Source organism: Monodelphis domestica, chromosome 2, assembly GCF_027887165.1.
Source record: "Monodelphis domestica isolate mMonDom1 chromosome 2, mMonDom1.pri, whole genome shotgun sequence".
In the NCBI taxonomy this organism is placed as follows: domain Eukaryota; kingdom Metazoa; phylum Chordata; class Mammalia; order Didelphimorphia; family Didelphidae; genus Monodelphis; species Monodelphis domestica.
This window is the reverse complement of record NC_077228.1, coordinates 279,609,095-279,628,862: the sequence shown is the minus strand read 5'-3', so window position 1 is coordinate 279,628,862 and position 19,768 is coordinate 279,609,095. Positions and strand designations below refer to the sequence as shown.

Here is a 19,768-nt window from a genome sequence, read left to right as displayed (position 1 = left end):
TCCATTGAGAAGGCAAGCAAGATTATATAAGTAAAATCATGCAAAACATTTCTATATTAGTCATGTCGCAAGACAAAAAACAAGATAAATAAAGTAAAAAAGAAATATATTTCAATCTACATACAGTTCATCAGTACTCTATCTGGAAGTGAATAGCACATTTCATCATGAGCTCTTTGGAATTGTTGTGGATTAATGTATTGATCAGAGTAGCTACGTCTTTCACAGTTGATTAACATTACAATATTACTCTTACTGTGTACAATGTTCACCTGGTTCTACTCACTTTGCATCAGAAGAAATCTTCCCAGTTTTTTTCTGAAACCATCTCCCTTACTATTTCCTATAGCACAATAATATTTGATCACAAAAACATATCTTATTCAGTCATTTCCCAGTTGATGGGCATCTCTTCAACTTCTAATTCTTTGCCAACATGAAAAAAGCACTGAATTCAGTAACAGAGGTCATTGATTTGCCAATTAGAGCCAAGAAAAATGATCTAGTAGTCCTGATGAAATAAGGAGACCATATTATGTTCAACTGTAGTACAAACTAAGTGCATTAAGTATTGAATCCTATGTTCTGAAGTATGTGACTGTATATTGCATTGGATCCTTGATATACATGAGTATAGCCTATATTTTAGAAGAGATGGAAACCATTCTGCTAGTACAATTTCTAAATAAGTAATTATTTGGCATTTTAAAAAATCATTTACAGTGTATACATTTGTTTCTTTATAGGGACTTTTCTATTAAAAAGTCTCAAAAGTGAAAAATTATGTATTATATATTCTGAAGTTCAACTAAGTTGAACTCTTCCTAAGTGTATATTGACTTTTTTTTGTATATATATGGAACCAATAAAGAAAAGACTAGAGTTGCTTGTAATCATGGGTGTTGGCCATTAAAAAAAAAATCTTCATACATATGGTAACTGGCAACTTGAAAGTATCACGAATTTAAAATGTAAACCAGAGAGAGAGACAGAGAGAGACAGAGAGAGAGAGAGAGAGAGAGAGAGAGAGAGAAGAGAGAGAGAGAGAGAGAGAGAGAGAGAGAGAGAGAGAGAGAGAGAGAGAGAGAGAGAGAGAGAGAACAAGGCAATGAGGAAGCTGCACTGATAAGTTTGTCAATTTTCCTGAAAATTGAATTACTATTTATAACACTTTACATTTTTTCTTTTTTCAATCAGGACAGCAGAAAGATGTATACAACCCACATTTCCTATTTGGAAATCTACAATGAATGTGGTTATGATCTGTTGGATCCAAGACATGAAGCCTCCAGTTTAGAAGATTTGCCGTGAGTAGTCAAACAATAAAGAAACAAGAAAAAAATTACTTTCAGATGTTTAATCGCATTGTTTTCTTTGAAACTTTATAAGTTCCTACTCTCAAACTTAATTAACTAATACTAGTTAGCAGGGTTTTTTTTAGTAATGATAAATGGACAGTAGTTGTGAAGGGCCGAAATACTCAAAACTGATTTCTTGGGGAAAAGTTCTTCTGAATTTCATACAAAAGAGAACAAGATGTGCTTTCTGTGACACTGAATGCTGAGAAGATAGTGTTTTTAGATATTTCTACGTGGCACTTCTTTTTTAATTTTAACCCTTTTCCTCAATAAAATATTCTCGTTAGACTTTAGGAAGCTATAAAATATATGAAGGAAAAGAGCCCTTGCCAAAGGTCTTTTCTAGAGTTGAAAATCAGATGGTGGAATTTTCACTACTTATTGTACAACTAATATACACTGAAAGAGTAAATAAATGATTCATATCTGCTTGAAGAATCTCATTTTTGGAATAAATTTATACACATACATATACATATAGACACAGACCTCAATCTCAGACACTTAATATGGCTTGCTACTTATTTGAGTTTGTGCACAAACTAGTAATTTGTTCATAGTTAACAGTTCGAATTTTTTTTTAATTTTTATTGTCATCAAAAATAAACTTTCATGTTGGTCACTGTTGTAAGAGCAAAGTCATACGTAACCAAAAACCCAAAATAAAACAAAAAATACACTGATGTGAAAGACAACTGTAACAGTTCTATCTCTGGAGGTGAAGAGCATTCCCCATCTTGAATCTTTCAGGATTATCCCAGAACCCAGATTGTCCTATTGCTGAGAGTAGCCAAGTTTTCACAGATAATCATTGTCCAATATTTTTTTTGAAAATTTTATTTAATTAGTCAATTTAGAATATTTTTCCTTGGTTACAAGAACCATGTTCTTTCCCTCCCTCCATCCCCCCAGCCAACACCCAATTCCACTGGGTTTTGTATGTGTCCTTGATCAAAACCTATTTCCATATTATTGATGTTTGCACTAGGGTGATCATTTAGAGTCAATATTTCCTATCATATTTCCCTCGACCCATGTGATCAAGAAGTTGTTTTTCTTCTGTGTTTCTACTCCCACAGTTTTTCCTCTGAATGTGGATAGTGTTCTTTTTCATAAGTTCCTCAGAATTATTCTGGATCATTGCATTGCTACTAATACAGAAGAACATTACATTCAGTTGTACCACAGTATATCAGTCTCTGTGTATAATATTCTCCTGGTTCTGCTCCTTTCACTCTGCATCAATTCCTGGAAGCCATTCCAGTTCACATGGAATTCTTCCAGTTCATTATTCCTTTGAACACAATAGCATTCCATCATCAACATATACCACAATTTGTTCAGCCATTCCCCAATTGAAGGGCATCCCCTCATTTTCCAATTTTTTGCCACCACAAAGAGCTCAACTAGGTATATTCTTAGACAGGGCTTTTTTCCCTTATTATCTCTTTGGGGTATAAACCTGCAATGTTATGACTGGATCTAAGGGCAAACAGTCTTTTAGCGCCCTTTGGGCATAGTTCCAAATTGCCATCCAGAATGGTTGGATCAATTCACAACTCCACCAGCAATGCATTAATGTCCTGACTTTGCCACATCCCCCTCCAGCATTTATTACTTTCCATTGCTGTCATGTTAGCCAATCTGCTAGGTGTGAGGTGATACCTCAGAGTTGTTTTGGTTTGCATATATTTGATTGTAAACGATTTAGGACACTTTTTCATGTGTTTATTAATAATTTTGATTTCTTTATCTGAAAACTGCTTATTCATGCCCTTTGCCCATTTATCAATTGGAGAATGGCTTGATTCTTTGTACAACTGATTTAGCTCTTTATAAATCTGAGTAGTTAGACCTTTGTCAGAGGTTTTGTCATGAAGATTGTCTCCCAATTTGTTGCTTCCCTTATAATTTGGTTGTATTGGTTTTGTTTGTACAAAAACTTTTTAATTTGATATAATCAAATTATTTATTTTACTTTTTTATTTTTTCTAGCTCTTGCTTGGTTTTAAAATCTTTCCTTTCCCAAAGATCTGACATATATACTATTCGGTGTTCACCTAATTTACTTACAGTTCCCTTCTTTATATTCAAGTCACTTACCCATTCTGAATTTATCTTGGTGTAGGATGTGACATGTTGATCCAAACCCAATCTCTCCAATACTGTCTTCCAATTTTCCCAGCAGTTTTTGTTAAGTAGTGGGTTTTTGTCTCAAAAGCTGGGATCTTTGTGTTTATCATAGATGGTCTTGCTGAGGTCACTTACCACAAATCTATTCCACTGATCTTCCTTTCTGTGTCTTAACAAGTACCATATTGTTTTGATGACCACTGCTTTATAATAAAGTTTAAGATCTGGGACTGCAAGGCCACCTTCTTTGCATTTTTTTTCTATTATTTCCCTGAATATATTTGATCTTTTTTCTTCCAAATGAACTTTGTCATGGTTTTTTCTAATTCAGTAAAAAAAATTTTCAGTAGTTCAATGGGTATGACACTAAATAAGTAAATTAATTTAGGTAGGATGGTCATTTTTATTATGTTAGCTTGTCTTACCCATGAGCAATCAATGTTTTTCCAATTGTTTAGATCTAGTTTTAATTGTGTGGAGAGTGTTTTGTAGTTGTGTTCATATAGTCCTGTGTTTGTCTTGGCAGATAGATTCCTAAGTATTTTCTATTGTCTAGGGTGATTTTATCACCAAGAATCAACTACCCAGTAAAATTGACTGTATTCTTACAGGGCAAAGTATGGTCATTTAACTGTAAAAGTTAAAATTTTGGGGAAACTGAGGCAGGTAGAAATTAGTTTCTCTCTGCAAGGAGTGTTATATTTTTATGAGGTTTATTAAAGGTGAAAACACAGAATAAGAAGGCACATGTCTAGGCCCAGAGAGGCCTAGACAACCTCACCTACAACACAAAAGGATGTGTCTGCTCTGAAGTGGAAGTAGGAAAAGAGGCCCAGTAACCTTTATAGCCAGGTTAAATACCCCATCTCACTCTCAGCCCAGGTGAGCTTACAAGGCATTTTGGGAAGTGAGCAAGGACTCCTGGGAAATGGAGTCCTGGATTCAAGTCTCCATTTTTACATTTCCTCGTGTGATCATTTTTGGAAAAAAGAAATTTTCCCCCCAAAAGATAATGAAATAGAAGACTTCCAAGTATTCATAAAGAAAAGACTGGACTTAAACAGAAAATTTGATGCCCAAACACAGAACTCAAGAGAATCACCAAAAGGTTATTAGGAAAGGGGGGAAAAAAACCCACCTTTTTTTTAAGTTAAAATGATTTGTATCTCTATAAGAAAAGAGGATATTGATAATTGCTAAAAATTGTTATCACCTGGGTGGCTAGAAGAATTATACTTAGATGGAACAAAGACAAACTGTATAGGAAGAAATGGCATATATATATATATATATATATATATATATATAATTAGAGGTTAAAAGAGGCTAATACTAATAGAAATGAGAAAAGAGACAAAATTGGGGAAATTTATAATTCATAACACATGGTGGGAGTGGGGGGAGAACACCAATACCCTGCAAGGGTAAAGAGGTTAGAGACAGCAAATATTTAATTCTTACTTGCATTGAAATTGACTCAAAGAGGGAAGAAAAATCAGATCCATTTGGGGCAGAGAATTGAGTCACACCCAATAGATAAATAGAAGGTTAACAAATAGCCTGGTGGGGAGGATAGTAATAAAAGGCAGGGACAGTGTGGGAGGTACTTTAAAAAGACCCTAAGAAAAATAAGAGGGGAATAAGATGTGGGAGGGGAAGGGAAGCAAAATAAGGGTAGGAAATAGAGGGACTGATTAAAAACAAAACACTGATGTAGAAGAAAATAGCAAAAGAAGAGCGGACAGGACTAGGAGTGGAAATTAAAACGTTGGGAAATACACAGCTGGTAATCATAATTCTGAATGTGAATGGAATGAACTCACTCATAAAATGCAAGCAAATAGCAAGGTGGATTAGAAACCAAAATCCTACCATACGTTGTCTACAAGAAAGACACATGAGGAAGGTAGATACACATAGGCTAAAGGTAAAAGGCTGGAGCAAAATCTAATGGGCATCAACTGAGAAAAAGAAGACAGGAGTCACAATTTTGGCTTTCAAGACACCATTTTCTGTTTCCAGATGACTTATTTTGCTTTTTAATTTCTTTTCTCAGTTGTGTTCAGCCTTTCTTAATTATCTTTTAAATTGTATTTTGAGTTCTTTCAAAGTCTGTGTCCAACTCATTGGAGTTTCTGTGTTTCTGCTTGGTGTTCCTTGGTCCTGCTCTGTTTCATTTGCTCTTTGTTCATTGCCTAGATAGAAGCTGTCGATTGTAATTTCTTTTTTCTTTTTCTGTTGTTTACTCATATTTTCTCCTTCTTCCCCCTGTAATTGTCTGTAATCTTGCTCCTTTGATTATGTTCTGGATCTGTGGGTTTGGGTTATTCTGTCCTGAAGGGGCTTCTTCTCTGCTTTTCTGATTGGTCAGATTAGGTTGATGGTATTGAGCCCTGAAGTCAAATCTTCCCCAGCAGGCAGCAGAAACTGAAAAGAAGCCAGGCTTCCTGCCCTGTTATGAAGGTTGTAGCCTGTAGTGATTGCAGCCTTTGTCCTTGGAGCTTAGTCAGCAAGGCTCTTAGAGGAGTCTGGAGGAGGTGTGTTGGAGATTGAGCTTCCCTGCCCTCTGAAGGCTTCTTATCTGCCCTATTGATAAGATTAAGCCAGGGAGGAGTTAACCTGCAAAGCTAGATGTGCCCTGAGGCCAAATCCTCGAGAAAGTGGGCAGGGGGGGAGGGAGAGAGGGTTAAGATTAAGTGTCTTTGCTGCAACTAGGCTACCTTCTCTGAGCTTCTCCTCCAGCTGCCTCCCCACTGCCTGTGTTCAATTCCTTGGGCCTAGCACAACGGTGCCAGCAAGGTACTCCCCCTGGACTAATGCCCTTGCCTGCCCAGACATTCTAGCCACTGCTGGAGGCTCAGCACTATAGGTGATGGAGGGGTCCTTGGACCTTCCTTCTTCCTTCCCCTTAAACCCAAGTGTTCTAGAATTCAGGCTTTTTGGGAGGTGTGGGGGGCATGCCTTTTAAGTTGAGTCCAGGAGGAGGATTCCCTAGCTCTGTCCTATTGTTAGATTTGGTTTTCAGTTCCCTCAAAGCATTTTGTTTTTAATCTGTGATGAAGGGTTTTGAGGAGGACTGAACTTTTGCTGCCTCTAAGCTGCCATCTTGACTGCACCTCATCATTGTCCAATATTGCCGTTATTTTGTGCAGTAGTCTCCCAGTTCTGCTTATTTCTCTTGTGTTAGTTTCCACAGAATTTACACCTTTTTTTTTCTGAAATCATCTTATTATTTCTTATAGCACAATAGTATTCCATTACCAACATGTATTACAATTTGTTCAGCCATTCCTAAACTGATGGACATCTCCTTAATTTCTAAATCTTTGCCACCACAAAAGGAGCTGCTATATTTTTGCATAAGTAGGTCCTTTCCCCTTTTTTTTATTATCTCTTTGGGATGCAGATTCAGTAATGGATCACAGTTTTTTTTTTTCCCCAGACCTATCTACTTTTCTTTTTTTTGGTATTTATTTAAAACCCTTACCTTCCATCTTAGAGTAAATACTGTGTATTGGCTCCAAGGAAGAAGAGTGGTAAGGGCTAGGCAATGGGGGTCAAGTGATTTGACCAGGGTCACACAGCAGGGAAGTGTCTGAGGCCAGATTTGAACCTAGGACCTCCCGTCCCTAGGCCTGAAACTCAATCCACTGAGCAACCTAGCTGCCCCCTACTTTTTTTTTTGAAAATTTTATTTAATTAATTTAGAATATTTTTCCATGGTTACAAGATTCATGTTCTTTCCCTGCTCTCTCCCAAACCCCCTCCCATAGCCCACACAAAATCCCTCTGGGTTTCACATGTGTCATTGTGGATCACAGTTTCATAGTTCTTTGGGCATAGTTCCAAATTGCCCTCCAGAAAGGTTGTATCAGTTCACAACTCTACCAACTATGCATTACTGTCCCAATTTTGCCACATCACCTCTAACATTTACCACTTTCCTTTACTTCCATATTGGCCAATCCAATAGGTCTGAAGTGGTACCACAGAATTGTTTTATTTTGTATTTTTCTAATCAAGAGTGGTTTAGAACATCTTTTCATATGATTATTGATGGGTTCAATTCAAATTATTTAAATGTATTACCTTAATAGATCAAAAGCAATGTAGAAGATGACTATTTTTATAGCAGTCTTTCTTACTGAATATCCCTAAACCATCATTATATATATATAAAAATCATGTTAGTGACCACTTCCATTTTGTCATTCAGAAAGTAAACTATATCATTCATACTATCTTCATAAATAACCTTCAGGTAAGAAAAATTATATAATATAAATAAAAAAGGACTTTATTTGGAGATAGTATTTTATGTTACTCTTGCTGCTACCATATGGCCCTGATAAATGATTTCTTTGAATCTCAACATATTCAACTGTAAAAAACTGCTATAGTAATACTTGATTTACCTATCTCCTCAGGTTGTTGTGAGGATCAAACTGAATATCCTGTTACATTTTTTGTAACTGTAAAGTGTTTTATGTATTTAGATATATTTATAGAGACACATATATATGTTTGTACATTTATAATCAATCATTACAATCACAAAAAGAAGAGCATTTTAAGGAATAATAGGAAATAGGATAGGCAGTCATTTCAGTTGATAGAAAGTATTGAATGTCGATTGTGATATTTAGACTTGATCCAACATGAAATAAAAAGTCATTGTAGGCTTTTATTCAAAGAAGTGACATAATGACAACAGTATTATAAGAAATGCTATCTTTGTTTAGAACAGACCACAGTAAAGAAAAACTGAAGGCAGGAAGATTAGATAAGCAGCTATTTCTATAATCTATATAAAGGATAATGGGTCCTATCAAGTTCCCCTAATGGGGAAAACGAATCAGAGAGTTATCTAACAGATGCTACAGTGGAAAAATTAATGGGTCTTGCCTTTGACTTTAGGGAATAAAAGAGAGGGAAGAGCCAGAAAGAGCCAAAGAGTAAAATTGTTTTTGATTTTGGGAAACAGAGAATTATTGCACAATTGTCAGAAAAGATACATTTAAATTTAGTTTGTTTGAGTAATTTGTGTTTTAGATGTGCTAACTTCAAAGTAATGATAGAAATGGCTCATAAACACCTGAAAGTGTAAGACTAGAGTTTAGAACAAGGCTGGAGTCAGTCAATAAGCCTTTATTAGACATATATTTGAGGGCATTAGCAGAAGAATGAGGAAATCATGAGAATGGCTAACTTAAGGATTCAGTTTTGTAATTATTCATAATTAAAGAGTGGGATAATTGAGTGAAGTTAATAAGAAATAGAGCTGGAAGAGTAGGAAAAAACCCAGAAGAATCCTATGTTATAGAAATCAAGTGAGCCCTGGATTTCAAGAAAGAAAATGTTAAGTATGCTCTTGGAGCTGAGATTCTTCACCTGGGGTCCAGACCTCAGGTGGTTTCTAATGCATTTATTTATTTATTTATTTTCCAAAAACTCTTTTAAATTTTTTTAAAATTTTTATTTAATTGGATAATTTAGAATATTTTTTCCAGGATTTCAAAAATCATGTTCTTTCCCTTCCCTCACCCCCCAAACCCCTTCCATACAGGATATAAAATTCCACTGGGTTTTAGATATGTCAAGAACTATTTCCATATTATTGATATTTGCATAAGGGTGATCATTTAGGGTCTATAACCTCAATCATACCTCCATTGACCCATGTGATCAAGCAATTTTTCTTCTGTGTTTCTACTCCCACAGATCTTCTTCTGAATATGGATAGTCTTCTTTCTCTTAAGTCCTTCAGAATTGCTACTATAGAGAAGACCATTACATTTGATTGTGTCTATCAGTCTCTGTGTAAAATGTTCTCCTGGTTCTGTTCCTTTCACTCTGCATCAATTCCTGGAGGTCATTCCAGTTCACATGGAATTCCTCCAGGTTATTATTCCTTTGAGCACAATAGTATTCCATCACCAACATACACCACAATTTGGTCAGCCATTTCCCAATTGGAGGGCATCCCCTCATTTTCTAATTTTTTTGCCACCACAAAGATCACAGCTATGAATATTCTTGGACAGGTCTTTTTTCTTATTATCTCTTTGGGGTATAAGCCCAGCAGTGCTAAGGCTGGGTCAAAAGGCAGACAGTCTTTTAGCATCCTTTACGCATAGTTCCAAATTGCCTTCAGAATGTTTGGATCAATTCACAACTCGAACAGCAGTACATTAATGTTCTGACTTTGCCACAACCCCTTCAACATTCATTACTTTCCTTTGCTGTCAATTTAGTCAATCTGCTGGGTGTGAGGTGATACCTCAGAGTTGTTTTGATTTGCATATCTCTGATTATAAGAGATTTAGAACACTTTTTCATGTGCTTACTAATAGTTTTTATTTCTTTATCTGAAAGTTGCCTATTCATGTCCCTTGCCCATTTATCAATTGAGGAATGGCTTGATTTTTTTGTACAATTGATTTAGCACTTTATAAATTTGTCAGTTTTTTGTTATGAAGATTTTTTCCCAACTTGTTGCTTTCCTTCTAATTTTTTGTTGCATTGGTTTTGTTCATACAAAACCTTTTTAATTTGATGTAATCAAAATTATTTATTTTACATTTTGTAATTTTTTCTAATTCTTGCTTGGTCTTAAAATATTTCCTTTCCCAAAGATCTGACAAGTATACTATTTTGTGTTCACCTAATTCACTTATAGTTTCCTTCTTTATATTCAAGTCATTCACCCATTCAGAGTTTATCTTGGTGTAGGGTATTAAATGATGATCTAAACCTAAACTAATGTCTTCCAATTTTCCCAGCAGTTTTTGTCAAATAGTGGATTTTTGTCCCAAAAGCTGGGATCTTTGGGTTTATCATAGACTGTCTTGCTGAGGTCACTTGCCCCAAGGCTATTCCACTGACCCTCCCTTCTGTCTCTTAGCCAGTACCATATTGATTTGATGAATGCTGCGTTATAGTATAGTTTGAGGTCTGGTACTGCTAGGTCACCTTCCTTCACATAATTTTTTTCAATATTTCACTTGATGTTTTGATTTTTTGTTCTTCCAAATGAACGTTGTTATTGTAGGAGCCACCTGCAGTTCCTACACAACTCACTTGTGTGTGGTGACCTGAGAAGGAGAATGGAGACTAAAGGAAAATGGATGAATAGAATAGAGATAGAGGGAGAAAAGTAGGAATAAAGACTCGGAGACAACAAGTTAAAACATGTGGTTTTCAGCGATCTCCAGTAATACTTCTCATGAGCAAGAGAGCAAGCAATGAGAAGTATGAGAAGCAAGAAGAAGCTCACACGTGTTCCCCAACTTTTATTGGAGATTTTAGGAATGTGGGGTGGAAGGTGATTAGTGAATATGTGACATGGCATAGGTTTTAATATTGGTTGAATTGACAATCACGAAATCAAAGAGGAGGAGATTAATTCAACATGTGACTTGGAAAGGAATATGGTCTGACAAGGCATGAGCTAGGACACTGTGGCCGGTAAAGTTCTGCTCAGGAATTCTCTTGTCCTTTGGACTGAAGATTCAGCAATGCAATAGTAACATGACCATGAGTCTGGTAAATGAATACACAAGATACATTATCAATACATCCAAGATGCCAGGCTAATATGCCTGGTATGCTACAGTTATAGTTTTTTCCAATTCAGTAAAAAAAGTTTCTTGGTAGTTTAAAGGGTATGGCACTAAATAAGTAAATTAATTTGGATAGGATTGTCATTTTTATTATGTTAGCTTGTCCTATCCATGAACAATGAATGTTTTTTCCAATTTTTTAGATGTAGTTTTAATTGTGTGGATAATGTTTTGTAGTTGTGTTCAAATAGTTCCTGTATTCATCTTCACAGATAGATTCCTAAGTATTTTATATTGTCTAGGGTGATTTTAAATGGAATTTCTCTTTCTAACTCTTGCTGCTGAGATGTGGTGAAAATATATAGAAATGCTGATGATTTTTGTGAGTTTATTTTGTAACCTGCAACTTTGCTAAAGTTGTGGATTATTTTCACTAGCTTTTTGGTGGATTCTCTTGGATTACTTAAGTAGATCATTTATATCATCTGCAAAGAGTGATAGCTTGGTCTTCTCATTGCCTATTCAATTTATTTTTCTTCTCTAATAGCTACTGCTAGTGTTTCTAGTGAAATGTTAAATAATAGTGGTGATAATGAGGATCTTTGTTGCACTCCTGATTTTATTGGAAATGCTTCTAATTTATCCCCATTGCAGATGATACCTTCTTATGGTTTTAGATATATACTGTTTATTATTCTTAGGAAAGGCCCTTCTATTCCTATACTTTCTAGTGATTTCAATAGGAATGAGTGTTGTATTTTGTCAAAGGCTTTTTCTGTATCTGAGATAATCATGTGATTTTTGTTGGTTTCCTTGCTGATGTGGTCAATTATTTGGATAGTTTTCCTAATATTAAACCATCCTTGCATTCCCAGTATAAATCCCACCTGATCATAATGAATGACTCTTGTGATCACTTGCTTGAGTCTTTTTGCTAATATTCTATTTAAAATTTTGCATCTATGTTCATTAAAGAGATCCACCTATAGTTTTCTTAGTTTTTGACCTGCCTGGCTTTGGAATCAGTACCATATTTGTGTCATAAAAGGAATTTGGTAGAACTCCTTCTTTGCTTATTCTGTCAAATAGTTTGTATTGTATTAGGATTAGTTGTTTTTTGAATGTTTGATACAATTCATTTGTGAATCCTTCAAACCCTGGGAATTTTTCCTTAGGGAGTTCTTTGATGGCATGTTCAATTTCTTTTTCTGATATAGGATTATTTAATTTTCTATTTCTTCTTCTGCTAATCTAGGCAATTTATATTCTTGTAAATATTCATCCATATCACCTAGATTGCCATATTTATTGCCATATAATTGGGCAAAATAATTTTTAATGATTGCCTTAATTTCCTTTTCATTAGAAGTGAGGTCTCCCTTTTCATCTTGGATACTGTTCATTTGGTTTTCTTCTTTCCTTTTTTTATTAAATAGATCAGTACTTTTTCTATTTTATGTTTTTTTCAAAATACAAGCTTCTAGTCTCATTTTAATTCAATAGTTCTTTTACTTTCTATTTTATTCATTTCTCCTTTAATTTTTTGGTTCTCTAATTTAGTTTTCAACTGGGGATTTTTAATTCATTCTCTAAGATTCTAAGATTAGTGAATTACAGAACAGATGTTAATTTGTATTGTTGGGCAGAGTTTCCTCACATGAAATTTCCTATACTAGTATAGCATGCTATACTAGTAGACTAGTTCCTATATTATTCCTATACTAGTATAGAAAAATTTCAGGTGAGGAAACTGTCCAAAAGTGTAATTCATTGCCTCTCTATCAAGAAGTGAGTGTTATATTTCCCCTTCATTACTTTGGATTCCCTATTGAGCATTGTGCCTACAGGCTTTCAAAGTTATCTTCTCTACTAGGACTTCTTTATGTAAATTGTTCTCCAAGTTTGCTCTTTTTTCTCTGCTTCAATTCATAAAAATCTTCCAGCTTTCCATATAAATTATCACTTCTTAAGGCATAATAATATTCCATACACACATACCACTGAAAGAGGACAGAGAAAATCATACAAACATTCTGTTTATACCCTCCACAAATTTCTGTTACACAATCACAACTGAGTTGTTGATGCTGAACAATCCTACCATACCTCCTTCATCAATTCATTAGTCGACTCTCCATAGAGGCACTTCCTAACATTTTTTTATACCTCTTCAAATCTAAAAAAGCATCAGGGCCAGATGGATAAACAAGTTAATTCTTCCAAACATTTAAAAATTAACTACTTCCAATGTTTAATAAATTATTTAAAATAAAGGTAAAGAAGTTTTGTCAAATTTCTTTTATAAAATAAATATGGAGCTGATATGTATACCAGGAAGAGCAAAAACAATAACAGAAAATTATAAACTAATTTTATTAATTATTAATAATAATTTATTATGTATTATATAAAATATATAATATTTATTATTATAGAAATATATTATAATATATCATAACATCTTATATTATAATAATAAAAAATTAATAAAATAATAAAAAATATAATTAATATGGATGCACAAATCCTAAATAAAATACTAGCTAGGAGACTATAACATCACAAAGATTATACATTGCAACCAAACAGGATTTATACCAGGAATACAGTGATGGTTTAATATAAGGAAAACTATCAACATAATTGCTCAGATTAATAATGCAAATCATATGATCATATTCATAGATGTAAAAGAAGTCTTTGATAAAATATGATACTCATTCCTATTAAAAACATTTGGGAAGCATAGGTATTAGTGAGATTTTTCTTTAAATGATTTCAAACATCTATCTAAAACCATCGGAGATAGGCTAGAAGCTTTCCCAATAAGATCAGGAATGAAACAATGATTCCCATTATCACCAATGTTATTTAACATAGTATTAGAAACACTGGCAAGAGGAATGAGAAAAGAAAAAGAAATCAAAGGAATCAGAATAGGCAAAGAAATAATAAGACTATCTCTTTTTATAGAAAATATGATGGTGTATGTGGAAAATCCTAGGGATTCACTAAAAACTTAGTTGAAACTATCAGTAATTTTGTAAATCAGCATTTTTGCATATTACTAACAAAGACCTGCAAGAAGAAATATAGATACTCCATTTAAGATAACCACAGGTAAAATAAAATACCTTCAAAACAAACCAGGAACTACATAAATATAATTATTTATTTTTAATTTAATTTAATTTTCCCCAATTTCATGTAAAAACAGTTTCCAATATTTTAAAAAGAAGTTTGAGCCCCAAATTCTCTCCTTCCCTTTCTCCCCCATTCCCTGAAATGCTAAGCAGTCTCATATAGATTTTACATGTATAATCATGTAAAATATTTTTATATTGATCCTTTTATGAAAGGAAAATGAAACAAAATAATATTAAGAAAATAATAACAGTTTCCTTTGGTTTAGATTTAGACTCCATCAATTCCTTCTCTGGAAGCAGATGGCATTTTTTAAATCACATCCTTTAGGATTATTTTCGATCATTATATTGCTGAGAATAGCTAAGCCATTCATAGTTGTTGATTATATAGTATTCCTATCACTGTGTACAGTGTTCACCTAGTTCTGCTAATTTTATTTTGCTTTTGGTTGTGTCAGTATTTCAAAGTTTTCTGAGCTCCTCCTGCTAGTCTTTTCTTACAGCACAATAGTATTTCATTTTAATCATATAACTTACTCAGCCATTCTCTAATTGATGGGAATGTGCTCATTTTCCAATTCTTTGCTCCTATAAAGAGAACTGCTTTAAATATTGTTGTACACATAGTCTCTTCCCCTTTTGGTTTGTTTATCTCTTTGGGAAACAAACTTATTAATGGTATTGCTGAGTCAAAGGGTATATACTATTTTATAGCCCTTTGGGCTTAGGATCCACATTGATCTCCAGAATGGATGAATCATTCCCCTCTCGCAATTTTCCCACCCTCTTCCAAGTGTTTTCATTTTCTTTTTTCTGTTATAATAGTTATTTGATAGGTGTGGGGTGGTACCTCAGGGTTGTTTTAATTTGACTTTCTATGATTAACAGTGGTTTAGAGCATTTTTTTTATATCTATGGAGAGTTTTAATTACTTTGAATGAGAATTGCTTGTTCATATCCTTCGACCATTTTTCAATTGGGAATAACTTGTATTCTTTTACATTCAACTCATTCTTCTCTATATTTATGAAATGAGGCCCTTATTAGAGAGACATGTAAAAAATTTTGCACTGTTATGATAACTGTGTTTTACTCTCCCATCTTATCTCCCCCTGTTTAGTTTCTGATCACCACTTCCTCCAATTTGCCCACTTTTCTATCAGCCCTACCCACCTTCCCTTATTCCCATCCCCTCCTACTTTCCTAAAAGGTAAGATAGGTTTCTATATCCTAATGACCGTGCACATTCTTTCCTCATTGCACCAATTCCAATGAGAATAAGGTTCACATGCTACTTTCCTCACTTCCTCCATCTTCCCGTCCACTATAAAAGCTCTTTCATGCTTTTTTTACGTGCCATAATTTACTCCATTCTACTTTCCCTTCCCCTTCCTCTCAATGCATTCCTCTTTCTCATGCCTCAATTTTATTCTTTTATATCATACCATCATATTCCACTCACACCCTTTACATGAATGTAATTATAAAACACTTTTTCAATGTATAGTCAGATCTAAATAATTGGAGAAACCAAAAAAGACAGGTTCCTCTTCCAAGCATTCTTCTTTTCTCCCTTTGCTCCTTCCCTCTTTCTTTCCTTTTTTCCCTTCTTGCCCCTCTTTCCATACTGACACACACATCTATAAAGGCATACTTTTGAAAAATATATATTACAGACTATATATATATATATATATACACACTTATACATACACATATAAACATATATCTATACATATATCTATGCTGTTTGTGAGTATCTTAAAGCTTTATATAAACATCGGGCCTTATATAATACATACATTGCATATATTATATGCATATGTATATATGTAAACATATTACATATATATATTTATTTATAATGAATCCATTTTAATTTCCGCAATTTAAGTTGAAAAAAATTTATATTTGCCAACTCTTTATGTTATATGCTATATAAAGAAGTTGCAATTTGAATCTAAGTATGTCTCATGAGGTAATGAATATAGCTACTCATCTTGACCCTGTTGAAAATAGTCACCTTACTATATCATATACTTAGTATAGACTCTTTTTTTAAAGTAGCATACAGACCTTTTTAGATTCTGAGGATCGTTCTAACAGCATCCTTTGGGATGTGATTAAACTCTATTTTGCTTGCATTACTATATTGTTTTTTTTTGTGCTTTGTTTTTAACTAAAATGTGTTACCAAAAGTAAAAGAGTTATATGTTCTCTTGTTGGATGTCAAAAGGTGCAGTTTTTGTGTTTCCAAGTGAAAGCTAATGAATTCTTTATAATGCTAAGAGATTTTATGTGTCTTGGGGCCCATTTTACTGGAACCCTAATTTCTGCTGTTGCTACTTCACATTTCCAACTCCCTACTATCCCTGACCAGTTCTAAATTGAAAAAGAAGAAAGAAGGAAATTTGAAGCAGTATTACATTTGTCTGAAAATTTAGAAATTTGTTGGAAATATCATACAGCTTTGTAGCCCTTGGAGTACTAACCCTTATCCATATCTGTTATGCCTTCTCCTGCCTCTCTTATGTATAATTAGAGAAAGAAGGGAAGAAGCAGCAACAGTATTCCTAGTCAGCCATCCCTACTTCTTTATCCAGGTATTTCTGGATCCTCAGACTTCTGGCTCCCAGTTACCTAAAAGTGATTCGTGGCGTGTAAATTACTGGACATTTCTGCTTATTCGTTCTTTCCTGATATCTTTGTATAAAAGTAAACACTGAATTTTCTCCTTCAGTCATTCAGTCTGCATTAAGTGCTTGCTATATACCAGGCCCTGCACTAAACACTGGAGATACAAAGGCAAAAAGAATTGTTCTTCCTTCAGAAAGCTTATTTTAGAAAGATTGAGACATTATGCATGGACTATATAGAAAAGATATAGATAATGCAAACTGGAAGGTACTCTCAGAGGAAAGGCAATAGAACTATCTGCTGGGGTTAGGGATAGGTGTCCAGGGAAGCTCTTGAAGGTGAGGTTTGATCTGAATCTTGAAAGAAGCCAGGAGACAGAAGTGAGGAAAGAGTATTCCAGGTGCAGAACAGGGATCACCTACTGAAAAAGGTACAGACAAGGGGTGGCAAGTCTGTAAAAGGAACAAGAAGAACAGTCACTGGGTGGTAGATACTGATGAAATAAGTACATTTTCTAGAGAATATGTTGGAATGAATTTCTTAGCTAGTGATAATAATCATTGTGTGTTTTTATGTATGTAGCCCACACAAGTTTTGAGGATCCTTTCCCCAATTCCCATTCTAACAGGTAAGTTTCAGAATTGGCCACTTTCATTTCCTCCTCAAGGTTGCCCTCAGGGGTTATTTCTCCAGGGCCAAAGGCTTAAGCCCCTACTGGTGTTCTTCCTTCCAATATTGTTTTGGATCAGTTTAGTCAGCCAGCCTCAAGTAGCTTTTAGAAAGGGGCATCTACTAAGATCATACATTAAGAACAATTTGTTCAAAACATCTGTCACAAAGTCTGTGAAGCACACTCCCTTCAGGTACATAGAGAGTCCAAAGGAAAGTGGGCTCAAACTTAGAAAGTACACGTGGCAAAGGGGTAACCCACACTCAGCTCTTGGTTGCTGGGATTACTTTTCTCCCGTTCATGGAGTACTCAAGAAGTTCCTCTTAGGAAAGGGGTAATTACTCTGCTAGACTTTTTGTAGGGTTATGGACCTCATCTGTTCTTGACTCCAGATGATGCAGACACTCATCAGATAATCTGAGGACTCTTTTTAGGACACTGATAGGAAGATGGAAAATCCAACATTCTTTGTACCCTTAAAAGCTAGAAAGCTCTACACTAATCAAAGGGGGAATGGAAAGGAAAACTGATCAAGGATAAAGCCAAAGCTGAGGCCTCTTCTAGGAGAAATATGCTAGAAAGATGCAGGCTCCAATTTCTGGAAAAACCCTGCCCCCCAATCTCAACTGGGTTGATAATTAATAGATGATTCCTGGAGGCAACTACCCTGTAAAGTAAACTTTCTGTCTGACATCATTTCACTTCTTCAGATGATTTTCAAAGACATTTTCACATTTAGTTAAAGGGTTTTTTTTGTTTGTTTTTAAATGAGTTTTTATTGATATCATCATAGTTTCCTGAGTACCCTTCCCCTTCCTCTACCCCTGAAAAGCAATGCTGTATTTAAAAGAGTATTTTTTCAAAGACAAAAAGAAGAAAAGGGGGAATAATTCAACTTAACTGATCATATATTTAAAAAGTCTGAAGACATGTGCAATGTGAAACACTTGTAGACCTCCCACTTGTGCAAAGGGGTAGAATGGAAATGTCTTCTTATATCTCTATATTTTAAGCCATGCTTGTTCTTTATACTTTTGCAAAGTTCACTTTTGATTTGCATGTACCTGTATATATCTCTCTGTCTGTGTGATCTTTCCATGTACATTGTTGCAGTCATGTACATTGTTTTCTTGGCTTTGTTTATTTCACTCTGCATCATTTCATACATTATTAGTCTAATTGCTACATTTTTCTCTTTTTGAATTTCTTTTTATTTTTTCATATCAATGAATCTGTATAATATTTTTGCTCATTGAACATACTTCAATATCATTGTCCAAATCTGTCCTTTATGAAGATCTTAAGCTATATGGTAGATCTTCCAATTCTTCTCTGTATTTATCACATTCATTATTCCTCACAGCATATTAATATTCATTTGCATTCATGTACCATAGTTTCTTTAGCTATTCTCTCATTGATGGACTTCTACTTTTTTCCAATTCCTTTCTATCATAAGAATTGCTACAGTAAAATTTTTGATGGGGACTTTCTTCTTATTAGTGGCCTTCTTGGAGTATAAACCCACTAACAGAGTCTCTGGGTCAAAGGTGATAAATTTTTGAGTCACTTTATTTGCAAAATTACTATTTTCCTTAAAGTTCCTTCCTTGTCTTTCAGGTTTAATAGCTCTCTAACCCTAGTGGTATTTCTGTCTCCTGGCTCAGTTAGAACATTCCAAGCATATGCCCACAAGCTTATTAAGACAATATTCCACCTTTAGTGCAATATTCCATCTTTGTGACTTTGCACTGTCTTATTTCCATGCCTAAAATGCTCTCCTTCCTCACCTCTGTTCCTATTAATCCTGAAAGACAAGGAAGGAATTTTATGGAAACCACTCTGGTTTGTGCAATGAGAAGAGAAGCCAGTGAAAAGCTGGAGGATTGTCTGGAAACCAAGGGATGAGAGGAGCTAGAATTGGAAGAGGTACACAGAAAGCAAGAAAGAGTCAGTGACTGAAATCACATGTCATTGTCATCAGAACTCAAATATGCTACTGTTTCATTGGCACATTCCCACTCTTTCCCATTTCATTGTATAACATGTTTATAGAATGTGTTTGCTAAGTTTCTGTTGTTGAAAGTTTGACATAGATGCCTACTTTTAACTAATATCAACAATTTGACTGAATCCAGACCTTAAAGACCCCTTTGCTTAAAGAGTAGACACTTGGCAATCCTCTTGTCATTCATTCTTTGCATATGTCTAGTAGCTCAATGAAGTTTGGTCAAAAGAAATATCTTCAATGCTGGGAAACTG

At 34.6% G+C, this 19,768-nt stretch overlaps 1 protein-coding gene across 7 annotated transcripts in view; it reads left to right on the top strand.

The window, feature by feature from the left end:
• KIF6 (kinesin family member 6) overlaps positions 1-19,768 on the top strand; it is a 495,811-nt gene that overhangs the window by 113,303 nt on the left and 362,740 nt on the right. For all 7 annotated transcript variants that reach the window (XM_056818172.1, XM_056818176.1, XM_056818171.1 and 4 more), the window contains one exon: positions 1,198-1,307. In XM_056818172.1, the coding sequence (XP_056674150.1) occupies positions 1,198-1,307 (110 nt within the window). The remainder of the gene's footprint in view (positions 1-1,197; positions 1,308-19,768) is intronic.